Genomic DNA, 14,586 nt, shown 5'->3' on the forward strand with positions numbered 1-14,586 from the left:
GGGACAGGAAGCCATCGGAGGAGTTTAAGCCAGGGACATGACCTGATTTCATTTTAAGAGATCGCTTTAGCATATTGTTACAGCTCACAATCCCTCCAGCCCTTGTTTATTGAGCACCTACTATGTGCTGGGCTCTGGGGATGGAGCAGTGAACAAGAGACATCTGGTACCCCTTGTCACGGGGGAAACTGATCATAAACAAAGAAACACAAAACACCGTGACGGCATCTAACAGCTCCTCCTTAACCTCTGTGTGTGTGTTTCCAGTGTGACATATACCTGACATATAGAACCTTGTGTAAGTTTCAGGCACACGACTTGATGACTCGATATACGTACATATTGCAAAATAATCTCAACAATCAGGTTAATACACCCATTACCTCGCAGAGTTAACTTTTTGTATGTGTGGTGAGAACATTTACGATCTACTTTCTTAGCGCCTTTCAAGTATACAATACAGTATCATTAACTATAGTCACCATCAGATCTCTACGTTACAGTCCCAGAATTTACTCATCTTATAAATGCAAGTTGGTACCCTTTGACCACGATCTCCCCATTCACCTTGTCCCCTAGCCCCTGGCAAAAACCGTTTGACTCTCAGTTTCTATGAGTTTGGCTTTTTCAGATTCCACATATAAGTGAGATCATATAGCATTTTTCTGTGTCTGACTTACTTCACTGAGCATAATGCCCTCAAAGATCATCCACGTTGTTGTAAATGGCAGGATTTGCTTCTTTTTTATGACCGAGTGATAGTCCTGTGGGTGCGCATGTGAGCACGTGTGTGCGAATAATGCTGCAATAAACATGGAAATGCAGATACCGCGAGATAGTGATTTTATTTACTTTGGATAAATACCCAGGAGTGGAATTACTGGATTGTGTAACAGCTCTATTTTTACTTTTCTAAGGCACCTCCACACCGTTTTTCATGGCAGCGGCACCAATTTACATTCCCACCGACAGAGGGTGCCCTTTTCTCCACATCTTCACCAACACTTGTTATTTCTTGTGTTGTTGATAAAGCCACTCTAACAGGATTAAAGTGATATCTCGTTGTGGTTTTGACTTGCATTTCCCTGATGATCGGTGATGTTGAGCATCTTTTCATGCACGTTTTGGCCATTTGTATGTCTTCTTTGGAAAAGTCTCTTTGCTCATTCGTGTGCGCGTGCGTTTCGCGTGTGTGTGTCTGCAGGTCTGCCATCCGGTCCTGTGCGTCCTGCTCCATGTCTCTGTGAGGTTCCGTCTATGTATTGTCACCTGCCTCCGTCTCAGCATCTATGTGTGTGGAGTCATTCTTTAGCTGTGCCTGTTGGGGTCAGACTTTGCATTTTTCTCTGAGCCTGTGTGTCCACTAAGACAAAACTCACTCATCCTCACAGATGAATAAAGACAAAACCCTTCAGACATGGGGCTGGGGAGAAGAGGCACGGCAGAGGCCCCGGCTGCAGGTAAATACAACAGCACACCTGAATGCTTCGCACTCGAGAAGAATGGAAGCGCTGAGTAGCCGAACCCATGATATGCAGCCAAAGCTGTTCTCAAATGGAAATGCGTAGCCTACGAATGCATTTATTAGAAAACAAGAATGATCCAAAACGAACACTGCGTCGGCTTCGGACCGAGAAAGAAAGAGCAGACAGGGCCCTCGGAGACTGAGTTCTACTTCCCAGGTGGGGAAACGGAGGCCAAGAAAAGTGAAGCCACTTGTTCACAGCCACAGAGCAAAGCAGTCCTAGCCAGGCCGCCCCCACCCAGGCCACCGCTCAACGGCTGCAGAAGCTTCTGGTATCACTCGCTTCTGAACTCTATTTTTTAAAAATTATTTCAATAAAGATATATTCAATAACAAATACGTCATGAATCCAAGACAAGTATTTTTTGTTCTTTGCCTCGCACTTCCTGGTTGCTCAAGTGTATCGTAAATACTACATCTTGCTCAAAGAGCTGTCCCCATCCCCCGGGACTGGCGCCTTGCAAGCGAGGAGCGGGGATTCAGCCCCAGAGACTCTTGGGTAGCCACTCCTGAAAAGCACAAATCAGGGGAAGGAAAGCTGGGCAGAGCCCAGCCAAGAAGGCATGGGCAGCCTCTCTGCTGTCCTGACGCTGCCAGGAAATAATTTTGCAATCCTGACCCCTCCTTTTCCCCTGCGTGGCTCAGGTTCAGGCCCTAACGGGAACAGGATGTGGGTGGGGACTTCCCTATGGTCAGTGCCCCTGCTCACCCCCTCCACCCCACCCCACCCCCTGCCCAGGCAAGTATAAGGCCACCAGACCCAGGGAACCTGGAAAGGAAAGAGAGAGACCACCATGTCCTCTTGCATCCCAGAGCAAAACCAGAGGTAGGTCCCCAGCCCGCCATTCCCGGGCAGGCCTGAACAGGTAGCGAGCCGCCGTTCCGTCTGCCCGGTGAAGTTACAGGGCCAGACGTGGGCCTGCAGGCTGGAGCAGACCGGCTCTCAGGCTCGAACCAGGACAGGCTGCTTCCCACACACCCACCTGCCGACGCATGCCCCAGGCGGGGAGTGGGAGCCCACCCCCACATCAGAGGCCTGCTGGGGGGCTGGGAGGAGCCGAAGCCCCAGCCCTCCAAGGGTGATGGTGCCAACTGTAACCCCCTGGATCCCAAGGTCAAAGGACCGCCCCCACACCCGCTTTGGGCACTTCTCGTGTCCAGAGCCCCGTTTCCACCTGGAACCCTGGGGTGCATCTGAGCACCTGCAGCGAGATAGACCTGGATGCAGACATCCTGACCTGGTCAGGTCAGGGCTGGACAGAAGGAGGAAGAGCTCAGAGAGGGAAACTGAGAGTTCTGCTTGGGAAGGTCAGAGAGAGCTCCATGGGAAAAGGGGCATTGGAGCTGGGGTTTCGCAGGATGGTAGGAGTTCCCTGGCTCTGGCTTCAAAGCGTGGAGAGGAGGTGAGTGCACTAGTCGAGGGGAGCAGCGAGGTGGCACAGCCCAAGGTGGCGGAGGCGGGAAGAGGAAGAGGTGGGCAGACGCCGGGCACACGTCCACGGAGCTGGGCATGTTTCATCCTGGCTCATTAAGCACCTCTGTCATTGCCTGCAGCCCAGGAGGCCTGGATCCCCATCTTTCCAGAATCCTCTTCCTGCTGCTACTGATTGTGGCCCCCTCCGCCCAGGGGGTCGTCCCAAACCCCGAAGCCTGCCAGGTGTTCCAGTCAGACAACGGCAGCTCTGTCAACTGCCACCCGCCGGCCAAAGTCCCCCTGCGGCTCCCAGCCGACACCATCTTCCTGTCCGTGGAGTCCTTCAACCTCACGCAGCTGCCACCCCACTTCCTCCAGGGCGTGTCCAACCTCCAGGAACTGCACCTCTCCAGCAACGGGCTGGAGAGCCTCGCGGACAAGTTCCTGCTACCCGTGCCTCAGCTGAAGGTGCTCGATCTGACCCGCAACGCTCTGAGCCGGCTGCCCGCCGGCCTCTTCCAGGTCTCGGCCGCCCTCCACACCCTGGTGCTGAAGGAAAACCAGCTGCAAGGCCTGGAGGCCTCCTGGCTGCGTGGCCTGAAAGCCCTCGGACACCTGGACCTGTCTGGGAACCGCCTCCGGACGCTGCCCCCGGGGCTGCTGTCCAACTTCACCAACCTGCGCGTCCTCGACCTTGGCTATAACCAGCTGGAGACCTTGCCCCCTGACCTTCTGAAGGGACCCCTGAAGCTGGAGCGGCTGCACCTGGAGGGGAACAGACTGAGGGCGCTTGAGAAGGGGCTGCTGGCGCCTCAGCCAAACCTGCGCCGCCTCTTCCTAAGTGACAACCAGCTGGCCGCGGTGGCAGCAGGCGCCTTCCAGGGTGTGAAGCAGCTAGACATGTTGGACCTCTCCAACAACTCACTGACCAGCGTGCCCAAGGGGCTCTGGGCATCCGTGGGGCAGCCCGGGGCAGCCCGGGACATGACGGACGGCTTCGACATCTCCGGTAACCCCTGGGTCTGCGACCAAAACCTGGACGACCTCTACCAGTGGCTCGTGGCCAACAAAGACAAGATGTTCTTCTCCAACGCCACTCGCTGTGCCGAGCCTGCGGCCGTGAAGGGCCACACGCTCCTGGCTGTGGCCATGTCCCGTGCGAAGCCTGAGGCCGGGGCGGAGGCGGGGGTGGCGGCCTAGCAGAACACCGCACCCCACTAGGCAACTAACCCCCCTTTTGGAGGGTGAGGCTGGCTTTCCTCGTTGCCAGACCTGTTCTGTCCACGCTTTTCGAAGCCCCCGTAGGCGCCCTGGCCACCCTGCCTTCACTCCAGTGCACCCCCTTCTAGGAACGGCTCCCCAGTGACCAGATGGCTTGCCCTCCCAGCCCCCTCAGCTCCCCTGTCCTCCGTCTGGCCTAGTCCTGGTCACACCAGGGCTGTCCCTGTCTGGCTCTGTCTCCTCCGGTTTGGGGGTCTCTCTGAGCACAGAGCCTGGGGCCGAGCCGCCTCTTACTCATCACTTAGTTAGGGGTCAGACCTCAGGGGTTTAATAAATGTCGAACAGAATCGGACAAATTGGCATTCGCTGCATTCCTGCATCTCCTAAGTCGACTTCCTGGGTCTCCGGGAAGAAGGAGGAGGAAAGAAGAGGCATGACCGGGGGTCCCGGGTGCGGGACGTGAAATCCCAAATGGATGGCAGTTGGGATCTGACAGCCCCTGGCTGCTCCTCCAACTCCCCCATGCGGAGGCTTGACTGAAAATAATACCCTGACCATTGCCCGGGGTGTCATTTTACTGGTGGGTTCCTGCCAGAGCTTGTGTCCCAGGGAAGGTTTAAATTAAACCAGATTGCTTCAGGTCTCCAAACAATTTGTCACGCTGGCCCATGATAACCCAGGGGACAGCCACCCGGGTCAGGCGTGGGCAGGCTGGATGAAGCTAAACAGATGGGCAGAGGCCCAGAGGGCTGTGTTCTCACAACTCAGAACCCGGGGCCACCTGCAGGAACAATGCAGAGCACGGCAGGGTCCAGGATCTGACTGGGCGGACCCCGGGGTGTTGGGGCCATGCTCAGGCTTTTCAGGCCCCGCTTAGGAGTGCCATGCCCAGGTTGGTGGTCACTCCGGGCCTGATGATGAAAGCCCGCTTCTGGAGCCTGGCAGAGTGGGGTTTGAATCAAGTCCTTCAGTCGCTGTGGGACCCAGGGCAAGTGGTTTAAAGCATTCTGAGCCTCAATTTTCTCATCTGTAAAATGGAATCAGAGCGAATGAGCTGGCCTGGCTCCTGGTTTGGTTAAGTCACAGACTTAAAAAAAAAATAGAAAGACCTTGAGGACTGGCCCAAGGTCATTCGGCGCGGGGGCGGGGGCTGTGATCGCTATCCGCTGTCTCCGCAGCAACTGCAGCTAGGGTGGTAGTAGCCAAACCTGGCCAACAGAAGTAGCTCGATCTTTGAGTATCCGCGGTCCTTACGTTGCTGTGGCAACCACGGAGCGCTTCGGGAGCCCCAAAACCCTGTGAGAGGAGCCTGGAGCCCCGCTCCCGGGGCACGCCCCCGCACCGCCTCTCCCCATTGGTAGGTCTCGGAGGCTCCGCCCCCCGAGCCGCTATAAGGCAGGCGGGGCCGGCAGTAGGCGGAGACCGGAGCCCGAATCTGGGGTCCGCGACCGCGCGAGGGAGCTGAGGCTGCACGCACCCGGGAGCGCCACGCGGGGTGGTGTCCAGGAGCGCCCGCAGGCCCAGGGCCCTCCAGATCGGGTCAGGATGAGCGAGGGTCCAACGGCGTGGGGAGGGGAGGGGGTTGACAGGCCCGAGCAGGTGGCTGAGACCCTTGGCCCAGTTGGCTGAAGGTCAGGACCCAGTTGGTCTGGGGCCACGGCTCTGAAAGCGGAGGTGGGGGTGGAGCGTGGAGACAGAGGGTGAACTGCAGGTGGACAGTCTGAACCCGAGCTCCCTACTGTGAGTTCGCTTAAGCTGAGTGACCGTGGGGCCCGCATGGACCTGCTGTATGCCTCAGTTTCCCGGACAGTCAAATGGACTGCAGGTTTATTGGGATTCCGCACTTACCGCCTGCATTCCTGCAGGGGGCTGCTTGTGCATCGTGTCCGGAGCAAGGGCATCCCGTACTTTGCAGAAGAGGACATAGCCCAGAGAGGTAAGGGCACTGGCCCGAAGTCACACAGCAAGTCATAGCAGGATTCGAACCCGGGTCTCTTCCCCCAAGCCACGCGCTGAATCACTGCAGCACCTCCACCTCGCCAGAGCTTCCCCAGTGCGCACGCACTGTGCGCAGAGCCCTGTGCCCCCCACGGCGCTTCGAAGTTGGTATTATCATCGCCCCATTTTTAGGATGAGGAAACTGAGGCCCCAGGAAGGAACACGACTTGCCAGAGTCACAGAGCCCAGCCAGACAGAACCCAAGGCCTGGGTGGGGGCTGGGAGGGCTGACGTGCAGAGGGCCCCCTCACTCTGTCCTGCTTCCCAGGGGGACCCCGTTTGCAGCAGGCATGTCAGAAGACGAGGCGGCTCAGGCCCCCAGACCCAGCTCGTGGGAGCAAGACCAGCAGGTGAGGGGCCAGGCCTGGCACGGAGCATGGAAGGGGGGGGGCCGGTCCTTCCCGGGCGGGGACCCGCCTCCCGCCTCTCGCACTGAGCGCATTCTGGACCGCGGAGGGGGCAGACATCTCTGCACCTCTGACCCATTTTCCAGCGGGGCGCGTGAGGCCCGGGCAGGGGAGCGGCTCTCCCAGCACACCTGGCCGGCTCACCTGGCCTCTGCCCTCTCTGCCTCTGTGTCACCCATCGTGGCCTCTTAACAATGACAACGGCGGCCGCAATCACAGCATCTCCTCCCCATCGGTCGCCGTTCCGACGGCTTCCCACACATGGGCAACTAGAATCCCCTGGAAACCCACTGGACGGACGGGGAAACGGAGGCACCAAGCCGCTCACTCACTCGCCCAAGCCCACGCAGCTTTGTTGGCGTCGCCGGAGGCTGCGCCCTCGGCCGGCCGCCAGATTCTTTCAGAACCTTTTGCGCTGTGTGTGCTTTTGAGAACGGAGCCTGTGAGCACCTGCACCTGGGTTCCCCCGCCAGGTGCTCAGTGCAGTTGCCTCCAAGCCTCTCGCCCACCCTCACACTCTGGGCCCTAGAGAGGAAGTGGGCCGAGATATGCTGAGCCTCCCAGCTCCCCCGGGGGCCCCTCTGACGCCGCCCCTTCCCGCAGAACGTGGTGCAGCGTGTGGCGGCCCTGCCGCTGGTCAGGGCCACGTGCACCGCCGTCTCCGATGCTTACAGCGCGGCCAAGGACAAGCACCCGCTGCTGGGCTCCGCGTGCCGCCTGGCCGAGCACTGCGTGTGCGGCCTTACCACCAGTGCCCTGGACCACGCCCAGCCACTGCTCAGCCACCTGCAGCCCCAGCGTGAGTCCCCCGGCCCGCGGGTCCTGCGGCTTACGATGTCTGGCTGCCTGGCCGTCCGCCCTTGGCTGGCCACCGCTGGCCCCCTCCTTCTGTCCCCATCCCGTCTGTCTCAACGCCTCCCTCCCGACCGGCTGGCCTGTTGTGCCTCGGGTCTCCTTCGCCCGCCCAACTCCCCATCCGTGGTTCTACCGCCACCTGTCCTGAGCCCCACCTCTTCCCAGATCAGCTCAGGAGTTTAGCCTGATGGGGAAAGGGAGGCAGAAAGATTCTGGCCTCCCATCTGGCCAAGGAAGGGGGACACCTGAGGGTCCCAGCTCAGGGCCTCTCCGCCGCCTTCTCGGCCAGCTTGTGTTGACCTTGAGCCTACTCAGTGGGGCATCTGATCCGGGCATGGATGTGGAGTCACCTTGGTGCTGGTAGAACCCAATGGCAAGGCAGGGGCGGAGAGGGCCGTGGTCACGGGGCCCAGCCTTGTGGCCCACCCACAACCTTAGGGTCCCCGGTCCCTCCCAGGGGGCCAGCCGGGCCCTGCCCCTGGCCGTAGAGAACTTCCTTGGTCTCTCTCTACCTCTACCTCTGTCTCTCTCCTCTCTCTTTCTCTGCCCCTCCCTCCAGCACTCCCTCCCTCCCTCTCTGTCTGTCCCCATGTCCCTGTCACTTCCCCAGTTCTCACCCCCCCACACTCTCTCACCCTCCAGTGGCCACCGTGAATGACCTCGCCTGCAGGGGCCTGGACAAGCTGGAGGAGAAGCTGCCCTTTCTGCAGAAACCTTCGGAGATGGTACCTGCACCACCAGGCTGTGTCTCTGCGGTGGGGGGGCAGGTGGGGGGGGCGGGGCTGCCCCTACCCAGCCCCTTCCCAGACCCACAATACCCCTGGCCAGCCAGACTCTGGGGCCAAATCAGGCTTTGGTCAACTCAAAAAACACCCACTAGATTAAAATAGCCGGCACCCGCATTTACGGAGCACTTAATGCATGCCAGCAGACGCCGGCACGCCCTTCGAGGAGGTCTTGTTTCCCCCAGTTTATAGAGGGGAAATTGAGGCCCAGAGCCAGGAAGGAGCCAGGGATCCTGACCCCCCGCCCACTCAAGGGAACGGAGGGGTCAGGGAGGGGAGGCGGACACCGACGGAGCCTGGATGGGCCCCCCGCCCCGCCACCAGGTGGTGACCTCGGCCAAGGATGCGGTGGCCAGTGGCGTGACAGGCGTGGTGGGCCTGGCTCGGCAGAGCCGGCGCTGGAGCGTGGAGCTGAAGCGCTCCATGAGCCACGCCGTGGACGTCGTGCTGGGCAAGTCGGAGGAGCTGGTGGACCACTTCCTGCCCATGACGGAGGAGGAGCTCGGTGAGGCCCGTGGCCGCCCCCCCCCCCCCGGCCCCTGGCCCCCCTCCTGCCCAGGGCCCATCCCCAGAGGCCACGGGTCAGAGGGCTTTGGGATTCGCTCAAGGCCACATGGCAGATCAGCAGGAAACAAGGAGCCGGGGCCCCTCCCCGACCGCCCGCTCCACTTTCGTGGGCCCCCCAGCTTGCGCCCTGCTAGAAACCACACCACCCGGACCCCAAGAGTATAAGCCGCCGATAGACTTGGTCTTAAACTGGTAGCCTTCCAAATGGTATGATCTGGCCCGCATGATGCGTTTTAAATGTTTAGATTCATCACATGCTTTTAATAAGCCGATCTTGCCCTGCAAATCCCGATTTCTGGCTTGCCTTGAGGACGAGACACTGCGTTGAACGGCGACTGCCCTTTCGCACAGTTCCCTCACGCCGCACCTTTCTGCCCCGTTCTAATCTCGTCCGCTGGCCCCGAAGACGCCCTGGCTCCGTCCCCGGGGCCGCTCGACACTCGCTTCTCAGCAGACAGGCCGTGGGGCGCCTGCCGTGGGCCTGGCACTCACGACGTAACGGGCAGTTTAGCAGAGTGGTTCAGAATAGTCTAGGGCAGCAGTCACCAACCTTCGTGGGCCCAGGGACCGGTGCTCCCACGAGAACCTGATGCTCGATGGCCTGAGGTGGGGCTGAGGCGGCGGTGCCGGGGCTGGGGAGCGGCCGCCAAGGCTTCACCCGCTCGCCCATCACCCACCTCCCGCCGTGCAGCCCAGTACCCGTCCACGGCCCGGGGAAGTTGGGGACCCCTGGTCTACAGCCAGAGTGCCTGGGTTCGAATCCTGGGCCTGCCTTTTGCACACTGTGGGAATTCACTTCTCTCCGCCTTAGTTTTCCCCCTCTGTGAAGTGGGGCTAATAGTACCTGCATCATAGGGTTTAGGGGAGATTGAGCGAGCTGGCATTGGTAAAGGGCAACTGTACATTTGGGAGCCCACGGGCTCGTCCGCCCAGAAGGGAGGTGGGCAGCCGTGGAGAGGGCGTCCACGCTGACCCCCTCTCCCCACCCGCCCTCCAGCGGCGCTGGCTGCCGAGGCTGAGGGCCCAGAGGTGGGCTCCGTGGAAGAGCAGAGGAGACGTCAGGGGTACTTTGTACGCCTGGGCTCCCTGTCAGCACGGCTCCGCCACCGGGCATATGAGCACTCTCTGGGGAAACTGAGGCAGAAGAAACACCACGCCCAGGACACGCTGGCCCAGCTGCAGGAGACACTGGAGCTGGTGAGAGCCCTCCGTCCACCCCTGCCCCGGGAAGCAGGCCAGGAAGCATGGACCGAGGACCAGCTGAGTCCCTGGTCCCCTGCTAGTCTGAAGAGGGAAGCAGAACTGGGCTCAGCTGCCTCCGGCCATGTGTGTTCAGGGCTGGGGCAAAGGGGGGCCTGGGGCTGGGGGAGCTCAGGGGGGCCAAGGCTCGGCCTGGGGTTTGTGGAGGGGGGACGTAGGAGCCAGGATTTACAGGCAGTTCAGGTGGGTCGAGAGACGGAGAAGGCGCCTTCCCTCACGCCCCTGTCGTCCGTCCCAGAACTTCAGGTTTCAGCTCACACCCAGCTTCTTCCCCCACTGTTCATTGTCCCTGCTCCAAGGGAACAAGACAGGTCCTGCCGACTGGGCCTGATAGGTTCGGACGCCCCCAACCTGCTCACCCCGCCCCCGCCCCCCCCTTCCCGTCTTTTCCCGCCCTCCCACATCGGCTGCGGCAGCCAAAGGTTGGCTCTGCCGGGGTCTATCCTGCATCCGCCCACGTCTCCCCCGCTCCTGGCCACCTGGCCCATTCCCCAGCCTGTCCTCCCCACAGCAGCCACCAGAGGTCGCGCGTGAGCACTCACATCGGTTTATTTCCCTAAGTGAGCCGTCCTCAAGGTTCATCCATGTTGTGTCAGAATACCCTTCATCTTTAGGGTTAAATGATATTCACAATTTATTTGTATGCATCTTCTAATACCTGTCCTATCCTGAGTATGAAGTCACAGTGGCCCCTTCAGGATGCTCACAGTCCAGTAGGGGGATCAGGGTCATGGCAGGGAACACAGCAGGTGCTGTGGGACCCAGAAGAGGGAGCCACTCAGCCAGGTGGGGAGGATAGAAGGCTTCCTGGAGGGGGTGACATCTATATTAATACTTGAACTGGAATGACTCGGGCAGGGGGCTGGGGTGGAGGGAGGCGTGTATCTGGCAGAGGGACCAGCTCCAGCGAAAGCCTTGCTGTGAGTCTGAGGTCGCAGGGTCTGGCTGAGGGCAGACAATGGGACAGGCCAGCTCAGCAGGTGTGGGAGGCTGCACGATGCCCCGTTCCCTAAATGCCTCCTGGGGCCGGATCCAGGCTAGGTTTGGTCCTGGCTCCTCCGCTCCCCCGCATGCTCCAGCTATGCCTGTCGCCGGCCTCATCCCCACAGATCAACCTCGTGCAGTGTGGGGTGACCCCTACCACCCCAGCCCGCCCCGGGAAGGTACGTGAGCTGTGGGAGGACTGGACTCTGCGGCCCATGGAGAACGGCCGTCGCCGCAGCCAGGTAGGGCGCTGGGGGGAGGGCGGGAGGTGGAGAGGTGGTTCTCTGTCTGCCCGGGGTTGCCAGGGGCCAGGTCTGAGCTGTCTCTAACCAATCGCTGAGGTCAGCTGGTTGGAGTGTCCACGGGGGAAATGGAGGCAGGGCTTGGTCTCGCTGCGTCCATGGAGGAAACCAAGGCAGAGAGACAGTCCCGTTGTGCCCATGGGGAAACTGAGGCAAGGCGGCAAGCCAGGCACGTGTCCATCCGGGGTACTGAGGCCTCGCCGCTCCGCCCCCCGCAGGCGGAGCTGGAGATGCTGGTGCTGTCCCGCAGCCTGATGGGGGAGCTACAGAGCGCGGTGGACGCGCTGGAGAGCAGCGTGCGGGGGCTGCCGCCCCGCGCCCAGGAGAAGGTGGCGGAGGTGCGGCGCAGCGTGCACGCCCTGCAGGCCGCCTTCGCCGACGCGCGCTGCTTCGGGGACGTGCCGGCGGCGGCGCTGGCTGAGGGCCGGGGCAACGTGGCCCGGGCGCACGCCTGCGTGGACGAGCTGCTGGAGCTGGTGGTGCAGGCGGTGCCGCTGCCCTGGCTCGTGGGGCCCTTCTCGCCCATCCTTGTAGAGCGGTCCGAGCCCCCGGCCGACCTGGAGACCCTGGTGGACGAGGTGGTGGGGGGCCCCGATGCCCGCTGGGCGCACCTAGACTGGCCGGCCCAGCAGAGAGCCTGGGAGGCGCAGCACCGGGACGGTTCGGGCCTCCCAGAGGACATTCCCGAGGAGCCCGAGCCTGAGCCCCCCAGCCCGCCGAAGCACACCCTGATGCCGGAGCTGGACTTCTGACCGCACGCGGGCTCAGCGCCGCCCCAGGTGCGGCTGCCCCCTAGTGGCCACGCGGAAGCCCTCACAACGGGTGCCTTGACCTTGGCCCAGGCACGGAGCTGGGTGTTGCGGGCCGAACGCAGATCTAGACCAGCCTCACTGATATCAGATCCTCCCCCAACATTTCCCTTGAACGTAGGGGGACACGAACCTAACTCAGGTTCGACTAGTCGGAGCTGGGTGCACCTGTCTGTGGGCTCCTGCTCCCTCACCCCAAGAAGCTGATCAAAACTCAGAGAAACACACATTCTGCCCAGTGCCTTCCATTTGGGGCTTTGGAAAACAAGCACCCCCTGCTCCCCCAACTTGTACATCCTGGACTAAGGGGTCCCCAGAGTCTCCAGGCTGCACCAGCTGGGCCCGCTGGACCCACTTGCTTTGCCGTTTGGGGTCTGCACTCCGGAATAAAGGTGCTTCACGTTGTTCAAAGGCCCGCGGCCCCTGTTCTGTCCAGGGTGAGGCTCAGCTGCAGGGTGCTGGGGCCCTCAGGTGTGTTGGCTGCACGGCACAAGCCGGGCTTTGGGATTCAGAAGGAGTGGTGGCCCCAACCAGCTTGCCATACTGTCTGTACTTCCACCATTAGTACACAGACCACCTCAGTTAAGCATTGCCCCTTCACACTTCCCGGAGTAGAGGTTCACACTTTAGTATAAATGAATTTCTTGGAACCTGCAAGGAGCAGGAACATGAGGATGGAGAAGTCAGATGGGTCAGCCCTTCTATGCCCACCTCCCTGGACCCGCAGGAGCTGATCTTGCTGTGGCTCCTCCGCTGGTCAGGATGGGAGATGCAGAAGCAGGGCAAGGGCCGCGGGCCCGGCCTCGTGGGGGCCCTCTCACCCTCTGACCACATTCTTGGCTGGCCCTCACTCCCCAGTGGCCAGGCGGGGTGTTGGGAAACCAATCCGATGCGGTGAGGTCAGGGTGGCCCCTGGCTTCCCTGGAACCCAGCCAGGGGCGGCTCTGGGAGCCCCGGCCACTTCCCGCTGGCCAGACTCGCCTCCCTGCCCCTGCTCAGGAACCTCCCTGAGCCCCTGTCGCCCTGGGGTTGCGCCCCAGCCTTGCCTGGAAGTAGGTGCGCATGGGCGGGAGACCTCCCCTCTCCAACCCCGCTCTCTCCTCTGTGAAATGGGTATGGAAGTTGCGGGGCAGCTGTGCCTCATCCGATCTGCTCCTCGCCCCCAGCTGCTGGTTGGCATGCATCTGTTCGTTTGTGCATTCAACAAATCCAGAGCACCTGCTGCATGCCAGGCAACTTGCCTTGGGGACAGGGCAGCGAGCAAATCATATAAAAATCCTGCCCTTGGTGACCTGATGGGGCACAGTGGGAGACAGGTGATGAAGAAGAGAAAAGATTACTTTTTGTAGCGTTAGTAAAATGATGAGAAAAATTAAAGGGAAACATGATGGGGAGCGTGCGAGGGTAGAAGGAAGGGTGTATGTTTTTAAATAGGAGAGGGGGTCCAGGAAGGCCTCTCGGAGGAGGTGGCCTATGAGCGAAGGCTGAAAAGCACTCCAGGTGGGAGGCGCGGCCTGTGCCAAGGCCCTGGGGCAGGGCCGAGCCCGGCCTGGTGGAGGAGCAGGAAGGAGGCCCGTGCAGCTGGGGCAGAGGGAGGAGCGGAGGCCGGGGGGGTGGCCGGGCAGGTCGTGGCATCTGGGAGGACTTGCACCTTTCCCTCAAGGGGGGTGGGAGCCCTGGAGGGCTGGCTGTGTGTGGGCACAGCGGGGACAAGACTCGACTTGGGGTTCACAGTCATTTTTCTCCACTTTGCTGCTCCGTGGCAGCTCTGCAGGGCGGGAGGGGCACACCCAGCCCTGCTGCCACCTTTACGAGGAGCTGGACAGAGGAGCGAGGTCGAGGGACCACCCCCTTTTGTTCCCCAACTGTTTGGCACGCACAGCGACAGCTCCAAGGAGATGATCTGGGGATCATCAGGCACAGTGCCCAAACCCTCCCTTCTCCCAGCTCAGCACCCAGAGCTGCCAGCAGGCGAGGGGGCAACGGCCCGGGGAGGGCGTGGCGGTCACTGCCCTGCTCGTCTGCACCCCACCCGCGACGGCCCACGCCGCACGCGGATCCTCTCTCGGGCACTGCCTGGCTCTGTGGCCACAAGCACAGGATGCCGCCTCCAGGAAGCTGCCTTGGGTCGGCCTGAGCCCCCCAGGCCTGGCTCTCCTTCCTGCCGATGCTCTGTCCTGGTCCACCTCTCGGCCCTTTCTCAAGGAAGTCCCTTTCAAAGAGTGGCACGACCCCTCCCTGCTCAGGACAGACTTTGCTTCCCTCTGCCTGGACAAGGCTAAGTGAAATCTGTTGAGCACCTGCTGGGCAGCAGGCACTGGGGCGGACGGGTCGCAGGTGCGACCTCACTGCATGCGCATGACGACACCGCGAGCTGGTCCATTTAGCCAAACACCATAAAATGCCGCCGGCATGCCAGGTTCTGCTCTGCGGCGTGGGGCGCCAGGGGGCTGCGTGGA

General features: G+C 61.1%; 2 protein-coding genes across 3 annotated transcripts; both read left to right on the plus strand.

Moving 5' to 3' along the window:
• Positions 1 to 2,254: 2,254 nt before the first annotated feature.
• On the plus strand, positions 2,255 to 4,824 carry LRG1 (leucine rich alpha-2-glycoprotein 1). 2 transcript variants are annotated; one of them, XM_016144720.2, is made up of 2 exons: positions 2,255 to 2,351; positions 3,080 to 4,751. In XM_016144720.2, exons 1-2 carry the CDS (start codon positions 2,320 to 2,322, stop codon positions 4,137 to 4,139), a joined length of 1,092 nt encoding a protein of 363 aa, XP_016000206.2. In that variant the 5' UTR covers positions 2,255 to 2,319; the 3' UTR covers positions 4,140 to 4,751. The 2 variants fall into 2 exon arrangements, with proteins under 2 accessions (XP_016000206.2, XP_016000195.2); XM_016144709.2 differs by lacking the exon at positions 2,255 to 2,351 and adding an exon at positions 2,364 to 2,928 and having other exon boundaries at positions 3,080 to 4,824.
• A 770-nt stretch (positions 4,825 to 5,594) lies between these two features.
• On the plus strand, positions 5,595 to 12,744 carry PLIN5 (perilipin 5). Its single transcript, XM_016144745.2, has 9 exons — positions 5,595 to 5,699; positions 6,026 to 6,096; positions 6,427 to 6,508; positions 7,169 to 7,364; positions 8,063 to 8,145; positions 8,530 to 8,710; positions 9,770 to 9,969; positions 11,142 to 11,258; positions 11,537 to 12,744. The coding sequence occupies exons 3-9, from the start codon at positions 6,449 to 6,451 to the stop codon at positions 12,068 to 12,070; spliced, it is 1,371 nt and encodes a 456-aa protein (XP_016000231.1). The 5' UTR covers positions 5,595 to 5,699; positions 6,026 to 6,096; positions 6,427 to 6,448; the 3' UTR covers positions 12,071 to 12,744.
• Positions 12,745 to 14,586: the final 1,842 nt, after the last annotated feature.

The sequence above is a fragment of the Rousettus aegyptiacus genome, unplaced genomic scaffold (genome assembly GCF_014176215.1).
Source record: "Rousettus aegyptiacus isolate mRouAeg1 unplaced genomic scaffold, mRouAeg1.p scaffold_m13_p_16, whole genome shotgun sequence".
Taxonomy (NCBI): Eukaryota; Metazoa; Chordata; class Mammalia; order Chiroptera; family Pteropodidae; genus Rousettus; species Rousettus aegyptiacus.

What these genes read in the sequence shown, in the direction of transcription:
- LRG1 (XM_016144709.2), top strand. Translation starts at nt 2,849, where the DNA reads ATGGGAAAAGGGGCATTGGAGCTGGGGTTTCGCAGGATGGTAGGAGTT. An exon ending in CTTCAAAGCGTGGAGAGGAG is followed by an intron (nt 2,929 to 3,079) that starts GTGAGTGCACTA and finishes CATTGCCTGCAG; the next exon opens with CCCAGGAGGCCTGGATCCCC.
- PLIN5 (XM_016144745.2), top strand. Translation starts at nt 6,449, where the DNA reads ATGTCAGAAGACGAGGCGGCTCAGGCCCCCAGACCCAGCTCGTGGGAG. An exon ending in CGTGGGAGCAAGACCAGCAG is followed by an intron (nt 6,509 to 7,168) that starts GTGAGGGGCCAG and finishes CCCTTCCCGCAG; the next exon opens with AACGTGGTGCAGCGTGTGGC. An exon ending in TGCAGGAGACACTGGAGCTG is followed by an intron (nt 9,970 to 11,141) that starts GTGAGAGCCCTC and finishes TCATCCCCACAG; the next exon opens with ATCAACCTCGTGCAGTGTGG.